At 34.2% G+C, this 12,090-nt stretch overlaps 1 protein-coding gene across 5 annotated transcripts in view; it reads right to left on the reverse strand.

Moving 5' to 3' along the window:
• The window catches only part of SCAF8 (SR-related CTD associated factor 8), a 151,506-nt gene that overhangs the window by 113,976 nt on the left and 25,440 nt on the right, over nucleotides 1-12,090 (reverse strand). For 3 of the 5 annotated variants that reach the window (XM_027887470.1, XM_027887469.1, XM_027887468.1), the window contains exons 5-9: nucleotides 11,261-11,417; nucleotides 9,961-10,091; nucleotides 6,870-7,046; nucleotides 3,210-3,289; nucleotides 2,688-2,808 (exon numbers count right to left, since the gene is read on the reverse strand). In XM_027887470.1, the coding sequence (XP_027743271.1) occupies nucleotides 2,688-2,808; nucleotides 3,210-3,289; nucleotides 6,870-7,046; nucleotides 9,961-10,091; nucleotides 11,261-11,417 (666 nt within the window). Of the gene's footprint in view, nucleotides 1-2,687; nucleotides 2,809-3,209; nucleotides 3,290-6,869; nucleotides 7,047-7,227; nucleotides 7,357-9,960; nucleotides 10,092-11,260; nucleotides 11,418-12,090 lie in introns of those variants that run through there. The other 2 variants (XM_027887471.1, XM_027887472.1) reach the window with 2 other exon arrangements.

The following is a 12,090-nucleotide window of genomic DNA, read 5'->3' on the forward strand; positions in this document are numbered from 1 at the left end:
GAAAAACTATTTATCAAATTTTTCTTATTTTCCCACTTCCCATTCATATGAAAGCTGAGCTAGATGTCACTCCACTCCATTACTTTTTTTGTATCATCTTTAAATACAAAACTTTAAAATAAGTAATATTCCTGATTATAAAAAAGATTAGTATCTATTTGCTGAATAAAAAACTGCAGTACAGACGAAGTACATGATTCAATTTGTTGTTTAATTCAGCTGATTTCAAAGCAAATGTTCACAGACCAAATGTAGCTGTATGTACAGTGACCCTGAAAGATATCCACTTGTCACCCGTGCACATGCATTAATAAATTTTATTTTGATCCTAACATAATAAAAACATTTGCAATACCAATTGAAATAGTTAAAGAAATTCATTAGTTTAAACTTTCTTACACTGCATGATTTAAGACAAGGACTTACTAAAAGATAAGGGAAGGTGTTATGTCATTTATGTCAACATATCAATCACAAGAGACCTAACAAAACAAGCAGTTCTGAAAAACCACCAAAATTTAAACACGTAGAATACTAAATGAATTGTTGATTTGCCAGAGAAAAAACTATAATGGCCTGTACATTGCCTGAAAGCAGAGATTTGGAATAAACATCTCTAAGATTCAAAATAAATTCAACAAATAGAATAAAAGAAATTAAAATACTCAGAAATGCTATCAGGGCAATTCTGAAAAGTAATTTTAAATCTATAATCCAATATTGCAGGTCAACATTTCAGTGATCCTCATTATAATTTAGCTTTTAATAAACAAATGCTAGGTGTTTTATCTGCCAAGAGAATGACACAAAGTTAGCAGAATGAGTTGAAACAATTTTATTTAATCTTCATATTTTATAAACTGCTGATGAGTTTGTTAAAAAAAAATTCTACCATAATTAATTTATTTGCCTCTTCACAATGTTTTGTCTCATTTTCCTTATATTTAATTATTCATCAACAATCTGTTTTTTTATATCAACTCCTACATTTCTTATTGCTTCTCCTATCCTGTCCTCCTCTCCCTCTGCTCCTCATCAGATGCTTAATTTTGTTTTATGCTTTATCTTTCCTTCTCTTTCCCTTAATCTTTCTCAATGAAACTTGCACATAGATTAAAGAAAATATCCCTCATAACATGCTGCAGTCATTGCAAAGTAGTTCCAGCACAAGTTTGTATCTTTTAGCTGCTATCAAGATGAAAATAAAAATTTCTCTCCATATTAACTAGACAAAAAGCTGAGTGGATGTGAAGGGAAAAAACTTCAGGACTCGGAACAGAAAATCAAATAGTAAGGGGTGAGTCAAGTAAGTATTCTAACCATAAATGTATTGTAACTTAATTTCATAGATGAAATTCATTTAAACTCTGATTTTGTTTATTTCACAGTGTTAGGCATTTTTATTTTCAAATTAGACAGTTACTTCTAGATGTCACATCAAAAGCTCCTCCAACAGGAGGAAAAAACTCTTCAGTGTTTTACTATACAACATTTGTCAGTGTTTAAAGATAAATTGCTAGATATCCACCAACATCCAAACTATTTAGTCTGTAGCTGTGTTGGACATTCTCTCGTTTGCCACATTTGAATGAGAAATGAAAACAAATCAGTAATATAAAGCGGAAGAGTAAGAAAATATCTGGTAAAAAGTAAACTATTAAAGTCACAAATTCAAAACTCAAATTACATTCTTGATTGAAAGCTGAGCGACTGGCTCAGACACTGGAATAGGTTGCCCGGGGAGGTGGTGGAATTGCCATCCCTGGAGATAAGTTTAAGATGTATCTGAATCTGTGCTGGTTGATGTGGTTTAGTGAACCAGGGGGTTACAGTGGTAGTGCTGGGTTGATGGTTGGACTTGAATGATCTTAAAGGTCTCTTCCAGCCTTGATTCTATGACTGCAGCTCTGCACAGCTTAAACCAAAAACCCCAACATATGTTTGTTAAGTTTGTGGTCACTTGGCTTTTCTTTCAATCTAAGATTTCTATTTTACTATGAAACCAGATTCAAACACATCATAGAAAGTCCACTTTCAAGACAGAATTCTTTTGGTTTTTTTTCTAATGGGATCAGGAGGCAAAAAGAGCAGCTAAATACTGAGGACTAACCACTGTAGAAATAAGCCAAGTTATTTTAGCGTAGAATAGAGAGGACACATAGTTAAGAAGGAAATTTGGGTTGTCTCAAGAACCAGCTTTTAATGAATAATTTCTCAGGAAATATGTGACTCTGAAGAATAGAGTTAGATTCTTTGACACAATGAGACAGTTACTAGTCAAGATATAAAACCTGGTGAGGAAAATAAAGTTATCCACAATCTTTATTCTGTCCTCCCTTCAGACACAAGAGCACAACCACTTCAATGGTCAGCTAATTCTTTCTGACAGGAGGGGAAAAGGCTTTTTTTCCCCATATAAAGAACTGAACAGCCACTCTGAGCTAAAGAGCACGTTTTCCTAAAAGAAGCAAACTGTACACTCCACACATGTCGTTGTGGGTTTTCTTCTGCTTTTAGCCCTCTTTTACAGTTATTCCACAAGACCCTGTTAGATGGTCATCTTGCGACAAAGGCTTTCATTATAAGTAAAGTGTCTGTAACAAGACAATTTTTTTGTCCTGAAGTATGATTTTTTTTTTATCAGTGGAGAAATAATTATTACAACAGCCACAAGATGGAGTTCTTACCTTTTGAGGCTGCTGCTGCTGCTCCAAAAGCTGTTGTCTGAGATGTTCTAAATTTTGTTGCTGTAGCTGTTCAGCTAGTTGGTGAAAAAGTGAGTTGTTCACAGATTCTGGTACTAAAGGCCTAAAATGAAATAATTTTAATGAATTTTTAAAAACGTAACATTACTGCTTTTCTCTTGGTTTAAACAGTTAATAAACAGATCTTCACAAACGAGTTTCAAGTTTAACTAAAATGTAAAAAAATGAGGACAACGTAACTAGTTCCACCTTCTATTATCATCATTATCACATTATAACTAACAAAGCAAAGAACATGCTAACTTTATTTTGAAGTCATGAAAAGTTCTGTCACAGAGACTTGTAATAAAATGTATATGTTTAACTTAGTAAACTGTCTTTCCCCTTTCTACTGTTTTAGTGTACTTATGCTCTGAAAAAAACATTTTCCTTATTTAATCTTGATGTTCAACTAGCGTCAGGCAAATTTTAGTATTTTCCATAAGAAACATAGCTTGGTCTTACAGTTGGGAAGTGGGAGTTTCCTTTTTAGGCTCTTCATTTTGTTCAGATTCTTCCCCAAAGTCAAACCTGTCCATCAGCTTCTAGGAGAAAGCAAAATAAACATTACTCAATATTTCTTAGATGTCCCTTTATGCATATTTACTTTTCCAAAGGAAAATTCTCCTACTTTTCAACTTAAGAGAAAAAAAAAAAGTTTGGCAAATAATAATAATCGAAAATTAAATGTCATACTGCTATTGCTACCAAACTCTTGAACACATCAAATACCAAATTTTATCCCTTTCTTGAACTCTGTTGAAACAAATACAACCACGTGTTCTTTCCATAGAAACTAAAAGTTACTTTGGAGTAAAGCTTAAGTAAAGATTAATTTCATGTAATGGTACCTTTAATTAGAAGAAATTACTATGAAGAGGCCAACTATCCAATCAGCAATCTGCTCTGCTCCTATCAATAGAAGACCTACACAGCTTGATTACTTCACAAAAAATTACTGCATTTTCACACACATCATTTAGACAACCTGAACTCCTTCAAATATACTGCTCCTTGAAAATAACTTTTCACATAGTCTGCAAAAAAATCAAAACAAGCAGTTACCATGTAAGATGAAAAAGCCTTCTAAGGAATATAAAGAAAGGTATCTGACAGAGAAAAACTTGGATAAACTTCCTGTTTTATCCACAGGGATGTCTACACTGGAATTCTGCTGAACTAAAAAAGTTTGTCTATTGATTTTAAAAAGCCCAGAAGCCTTTTAGTAGGGTTTACTTTTTTGAAGACAAAACTAAGAAACGTGAATGAAGAAATACCACAAATATCATTTGTCATCAAGATTGCTTTTTTTCAGCAATTATTACTTGATATAGTCATGCCATTAAAGCCATGCCCCTGGAAGTCTTCTGAAAAGCAGAGCTAATACAATATGACAAACCACCATAACTTCTTCTCAAACTTTAATCTCAGAAGAAAAAAACAAAGAGGATGAGAACATAGGGCAGTCATTTTTAAATACCAAGGCAAAAACGGCTTCAGCAACAAGCCATGATGATCCTGTAGACTATTTTCTTTCTCAAGATGCTCTACTTACTCTCAATTAATGGAGTCCAGCAAGAAGAGCAAAGCATAAGCTAACCTGAAGACTGATCAATCAAGAGTTTTTAAAACTACTTTTCCCAGTGTAATAATCTAGTATTTATAAAAGCAGGACTGAATATATCTCTGAGAAAACACAGCAGAAACACAGACCATCAAGCCTATGTGAGATGAGATGCTAAAATCCAGAACAACTTTCATATATATCTAATCCATTTAAACTAAGGTGACTGCCTTGTATGTATAGTTGGAATATTTTCCAATGAACCACCTATAAAATGCTGCTGCTCTAAAAAAAGACGCATTTTAGAAAAACAAGCAGTCTTGAACTTAAAATATTATTAATCATCATGTATCTTCCATCACGAGAGTAAAAAGGAAAAAAAATCGATTATGTACTACTTATACATTTGAGAAAAGAAATAAATGCAAAGTAGTCAACAGCTCATGATATGCAAAAGAAGCATTTAGATTAACTGAGGCCAGAGAAAACCAAAGAACTTCCAGCCAAGACATCTAAACGTACACCATGACTTTTGTTTGCATTTGGTTTAAGTAACATATTGAAAGGAAAAATCTAAACTAAAAAACCTTAATTTTCACATGGTTTGTAAGCAAATACTCTCTAAAATAAAGTAATGGAAATGAAACCAAATTAAATATTGGCTCAAAGTTTAATGTACCACACACACATATATCAAAAGCACAAAACTTTCAATGAATGTTACTTTAATTATCTAAGAGGAAAATATGTTCAGAAAAACCAATAAAAATTATTAAAGACATTAAAAAAGTTTTTTGTTCAAAAGGAAACAAAATTCTTCTTAAGAATCAGGATATTCTCTTTGGAAATTAAAGTAAAAGGAGTAGCACAAGTGCACAGGAAATGTTGATCAAAAACCTTTCTTTCCCAAAACACAAGGATACGGTTATGCAGCAAGATCAGAAAACACGCACATTTGACATTGCCAAAAGAATTTTTCACATAGCGCACATTAATGTGCACAAATTATTACCACAAGATACTGTAGACTGAAGAGCTTGAAAACAAAGGATTGGAAGGACTGCCAAACGTATTAAAAACAGGAATTTTTTTAAAAATATGGATACTTGTGCAGTCATTGGTAGTATCCTCCTGTGCTATTTATACTTGTTATCCAGTTCACCAACATTATATCATGGAATGAAAACTACGTTTCACAATCTCCTCTGGACTGCAATACTTACTGTTTATTCCTCATAAAAGCTGCCTTTTTTTATGGCTGTATATAAACATATTATCAGAATGTAAATTCCTTCAATTTGCTTCAGTTAAGCTGCCCAATATTCAAGACAGCCACATGTACAAGTATACCTATCCATGGAAATGCTGGAATTGAAGTATGAGGAATAATGGCATATTCTTCATTATTTTTTACATAGCAGCACCTATTAACTGATGCATTAATTCCCTGGGATCATACCCTACTCGATGGTTACAGTTGTGACTTAGGATGAGTACAGGCCATTTTCTTCCTGACTTATTTTTACAGCTGCATTACTTTTATTAGCAATGACAATTCTTATATTTAAGATAAATTATCCTAAATCTTTAAACTGAGTATTTGTCAGTCTGAGCAGCTAATTTCCTGAAAAAGAGAATATCTGAGTTAAGAAAAAAAGGGGTTTTTTTTGCTTTTCCAACTTCCTTATTCTTACTATTTATTCACTCCAGGACAATCCTACCAAGATTATCCATAGGATTATGTCGCAAACTGTTTCTTCCAAAGATAACAGAACAAGGTTTATTTATTTATTTATCTTTGAGTAGAATTTCTTCCTTTTTTATTTTACTGGTATTGCCTGTATGGTTAATTGCTACCTGGCATTCAATTATATTAGTTTTCTTAAATTCTTGCATTCTGGTTTGGGGGTTTTCTTGTTTGTTTTGGGGTTTTGTTCTTGTTTTGGGTTTTTTTACAACACTAAATTTCTCTACCTACAGGCTTGCTTTGCTTGGGTTTGTTTTATGTTCTGACAACTTTTAAAAAGTGTTGCAGGACGAGTCTTAACTGTAGTTATAGACTTATTTATTCACTTACATAATTTTGTGGCTAAGACAGAAGTTTCCTTGCATTTAATTTATAATGTAAGAAAATTACACATCCAATCACTTTACTCTTCTATTATACTCTTCAGTGTATATTAATTTCTACATATTACCCTTTTATTACCTTGTAAGAAACAATTCTCACTGCTGTATTACAAAGGGTGAGGGAAAAGTATGTAACAACGGCTTAACTTTGCTAAATCAAATCCATTACCATATTCAATTACTTTAATGGCCCCCTTCCAATTCCAGATATTCCATGAAGTGCATTTAGCCTTAAACTCATATAAAACTAATATTTTAATTTACATTACTCTGTCTAGAAATTTTTTTTTAAGATACTGTTTTATAACTTTATAGTATATTAATGTATTTTTGAAATCTCTAAAGACAAACAATAAAATCCAAAAGAACTTTTCACTTACATATATTTTATTAATAAATACTTCTTCGAATTTCTACTATTCTACTTCTACCTTATTAAAAGAGACACTCTGATCCAGTGGATTAAGTGTGTTAGCAGCAGCAGCTGCAGCTGTAAGTTGTGCTGTGAGGGCCTGTAACTGGACAACAAGACCAGCATCCAGGGCTTGAAGTAGCGATGGTTGAGGTTTCTGCTGCTGTATCTGCAGTGTCTGTATCAACTGCTGAAGCTAAAAGAGAAAAAGATAACAAACACACTGAACAAGATTTTTTTTTTAAACAGAAAAAGAAACAATAGACTTTTCCCCTTCCAATTAGTAAAACAAACCTCAGGAATGCAGTAGCATCTAACCTATGGCCATTACTTTGTCTTAATTTGTTTTCTTTTACAGCAAATTTTTTCCCACTTACTGGCTAATTTGTTTTCTGGGGTTGATAAGACATGCAGATGCTTCTTCCTCCTAACTTGCTCTGACAGGTTGCATGATGACCAGTCACCACTCAGGATTTCCTGCTTTCTAGGGTTCCCCCTCTTCTGTTTCTCCAGTTTGATTCCTTCTGACCTGAAAAATATCTGTTAGCCTACTCCAGCTTCCTAAGGGCCCACCTATATTAGGAAACTTTGTATGCTGTAACAACATTTGTATAGAAAAAATAACTGCACTGAGGCAAGCTCCACTTAAGCTGATGTAACCTGTCTATAGGAAGAACTTGCACTGGTATCTCTGGATTTGTCACAAGTGAAATCCCATGGTGAAACTCATATTTGGGCTGATAGGATGCAATTCCCTTGTTATGTTAACAGAACATAAAAAGCAAATGTACAATCCAATTACCTGGTGTATCTTGATTTCCTTTCTACAAATTCCTATCTGTAACTAGTCTTTTGGAGAAGCTATCCCAATGAAGAAATAAAGGTTTTTTTCATGTGCTGATCAATTTATCTGCTGAATAGGGATGCTTCCATAAAATTTCACACATTTACCTTAAGAAAAAAATACTAACCCTATGGAAAGAAGTTCTCCTAAAGCACTGTGGATTTACAGGAAGCAGTCCTTTGATGCTCTGTGAAGTAAATCCCTGAAGCCTTATCTTTAGATTTTTGTGGAAAAAAGGATGAACGAATCCAGCTAGTTCAAACTATGCTGACATTAGTCCCTGATTACCCTTACATTCATATTCCAACTACTTATAGGGTTCCCCATTGAACTCTTACAGGGTTCAATCCCTCCTCACTAGGCCTCACTAGAAACTGTGTAAACTGATTAGGCTGAACTTCTTTTCCATAATGCATCAAAAATGTGTGACCCTTTTCCAAGGTTCTTTTAGAGTTACCTTCTGATAATGGGAAGAAATTTCTCCTATTCTTTCAAAAACAGTTATACAGATCCCTTATAGAGCAGAGCCTCTGAAAATGCTTCAATTATTGTTCTAACTCAGCAAGAGCTTTCACTGATTACTTCAACAGGCAAAGCTGAGGAGTTCCCCCTCCCATCTTGGTTGATCCACATAAGATGAGCAAATACAGCCAGTTCATCTTGTGCATTGCTCCAAGTAGGAAGGAATCAAACTGAAGAAGCAGAAATGGAAGCCCTAGAGAGGAAAAATCCTAGGTGGTCACCCTTCTTGCTGTTTTCACATTGTTGTTGGTCACATCTTTCTTAGTCTGCCCTCTCCTATGTCTAGACTCTCAAATTACCTGCATGCATTCTCACCCATAAAACACAATCCTAAGATTAAATGAAAGTCTTTGGAGCTGGGGAGCAGGGGGGAGGCTGTGGCAGACAGAGTGTCTTAGAGAACAGGAAGAAAAGAGATGGACAGGATGGGAGCAAATGTCATAGTTCCTCTACCAATCCTAGACATCTTCATGTACATATTTACCGTGTACCCAGTCTGTCTCCACGTTTCTGCTTAAGACTACTTTATTATAAATACCCAAATGTTATTTCTTTGTGATCTGCTGTCTTTAAAACCTTAATTCCCTTCTCATCTTTATTTTTTTATCTTGCTTCATAGTTTTTTCACCTCTTGCGTTTTTTTTTAAGAATATTCTCTAAGTAATAATCTTTAAAATTACCTTACTGACTTTCCATGTATTTCCCATTCTCATTTCACATCCCTTCCTTGTTCAAGAGTTTTTCCACTGTTTTTCCTCCACATTTCACAGATTATCCCACAAACTCATTTTGCTCTGCTTTTCAATGACTCATCAATTTCTTTCTATGCAATCAGGTGAAAATACTCCCTCCACCTGACTTAGCAACAACTGACTTATGAATAATTACAGACAACTCTGCTTAGCTGAATACTGTAAAACATGCTCACTAAGTTGTTATTGTCAGCACCAGTGCTTTTTAACAGTTCACTAGTGACTGCTTCTCCTTCATATGCATGGGATTTCTGTTTGGTAACCCAGTAGGTAAAACAATCCATTCCTCAGTCCACATAAAAATCATAATGATCAAGTTATGTGGGTGCCACAGCTCTAGCATAGACAGAAAAACTGTGGTCTATATTTTTACAGAAAGTCAGTTGTATGTACTAAACTTATATGACTGTGGGTTAAGAGGACAAGCAGTCCTTGTGATGCTGGACATCAAGACACTTTTTTGGAGTTGAGCATTTAAAAACTGAGAAACACAGTAACTTCCAAGACCTTATTTTTGAATGCTGCAAAACAAAAACTGTTTACCTGATGAAAAGATAAAAAATGAATCAACAAAGCATACACTTCCTGAACGAGTTCGTTCCCATTATATAATTTTGTACAATGTTTAGCTCTTCTTGGAGCATTCAGTAGAGAAATATGCTTTAACTTACATTCCATTTTATACCTATATCCATGAAACCCTAATGTTGCTCTTTATTTAGTCATCTGCAATACTATATAGACAGGTATGTATTACAGACCCCCTCAGTTGAAATCACTTTCTGCAATACTTTTAAGGAACAGGGTTGGTTATCAAAGGTAATAAAAAGTTTTAGTTGACCTGGAACTTTTTTGTGATGAACAACCTCACAGCATAGTTGACATGGATACTGGACACAAAACTAAGAGATACTCCTGAAACTATTTCTTAAATGTTCCCTTAAGACAGGAAGTATCAGAGTCTACAGTGTAACTGTCTACAAAATAGTTACCTGTTGGCCTTGAGGACTCTGTAAAATCTGTGCAACTGCAGCAAGGGTATCTGTGTTAGCAATCTGAGATACCCAAGGATCAGGTAAACTCTGTGCCACGTTGGCTGGAGTAACTGGAGTCACAGGTGTTCCTAAAAAAAAGAGAAAATCCAATATGTCAAAATATTTTAACATACAGACTTAAAAATAGTGTTAGAGAAGGAAAACATCAATTGAAATTATTTTTCTCACATATATATAGAGCACACGAAAATAACACAACTCACACCAACATTTCTCAAGTAGCAGAATTCATCTGTGTTGGTGTAGTTCACAGCTCTTTCCACTACTGAACTACTGGGACTACTAACAAAAACAACGATGAAGGCCAAGTAAACAGGTTTCACACACTATTCCAGAATGTTTAGTGGAAATTTGATATACCGAAAGATAATTGCTAGCAATCTACTTGTCTGATAGTCCAAATTTTACTGGATTCACACTTTATCCTCAGGGAGAGCCTTAAGGATTCTACTAAAAATTTCAACCTGCATCAGCTGGATGGATTCATGAGGATTTCTCATTTTATAACTTTTTCTCAAGAGAAACGCTGAGATGAAATCAGCAATCCGATAATTAGTTTCATGCCATAATGCAGAAGAATCCTCCATCCCTGCAAATACTTTTGCACTTCTAGCTCAAAAGTAGAGACATGCTGATGAAAGCTAAATATGACGAGATTACTGTTTTAAATGTCATTTTTGATCAGAATTTAAGAAAACACTACAGTAGAACTATGATTTCAACAATTTAATATAGTCAAACTAATCAAAATAATAAATACTGAGCTAGAAGATGTACCAAGGCAATCCTAGAGCTGAAACTTTCACATATTTATTTTCACAAGGAAAACTAAGGTGCATTTGTCCACCTCACTGCTTTTCAGCATGGGATCAGCAAAAAGTGGGTTACAAAGCAGGTCAAGAGCAGATGCCAAAACACAATCCCTATATGGACAGTTTCCCATCCATCTGAACCTTGAATGAAAAAATCTCCACAAAGTGAAAAAGCTGAAAATCCATTTCCCTGCCATCTCCCTACATAAGTAAGGAAGGTTCTTGGAGCACAAAATGATCAAGTCTGCATTTATAATAATGTTTGCCCGTTTCCCTGATCTTGATGGTGGCTGTAACAGACTTCTTTCTAGCACTGATTTATCTAAAGGAAACCAGTGAGATATTTCAGCACACTAACAGCCAACATACCAAAGCTGACAGAAGTGTTTTGATTCAAAGAATTACTTCAATCTGTTTTTGTTTACCTGGTGTATTGTTGCTCATAGCAGCTGTAGTGCTGGGCAAGACAGGGGTCACAACAGGAGGAGGAATTCCTGCTGCCATATCCAAGAGAGGCTGAATAATTTCACTCTTGAACACATTATTCTTCTGCCATAAATTCAGCACTCTAACGATTTTACTCTAAAATGAAGAAAAGATAACATGAGACCTAAATCATGTTTATCTTTTGTCTTGCTATAGATTCCGGAATTCTTAACTAGCAATGTCAATCTGTCTAAGATGGAAGCACCTTTAGGTTTGCAAACAGTAAGAACATTTACACTGGGTCACATCAAAGATGTTAACACTATGAACCTGAGGCTGACCTTAGGCAACTGTGAAGACCCATCATACACATAATGACAATATTCTCTCAACCCGAAATGAAATCTCTTAAATCAAAAAAAAAAAGGATATCTGGCTCTTTTGTACCTTTACCCTTGTTAGCTGATATAGAAGGAAAATGATTTTAAGAAAGCATTTTAAAGCATTACTAATAATTAAAATAATTAATTATTAGTCTCCTAAATTTTTCTAGTTAACATATATGAATGCAATTCTGATCCATGTGTAAACGCAAATAATTTATATCCACTGAAAAATAGGCATATACTAGTAAGATTGCTAATATTTTTATTAGAAAAGCAGTCTAGTATTTTGCAAGCTCCCTTGATGAAGTGAGGAATTTAAAAGTTTAAACTGAAACACAATTTTTGCCTGCTGAAAATATATAGTAATATTAAAAAATGTGGATCATGGGGAAGGAAAAAAATAAATCAAAATTAGGACATCATACAATTCCACTAGTTATAAC

This window comes from Empidonax traillii, unplaced genomic scaffold, assembly GCF_003031625.1.
Source record: "Empidonax traillii isolate 1590-97213 ecotype Southwest subspecies unplaced genomic scaffold, ASM303162v1 scaffold211:size764888, whole genome shotgun sequence".
In the NCBI taxonomy this organism is placed as follows: domain Eukaryota; kingdom Metazoa; phylum Chordata; class Aves; order Passeriformes; family Tyrannidae; genus Empidonax; species Empidonax traillii.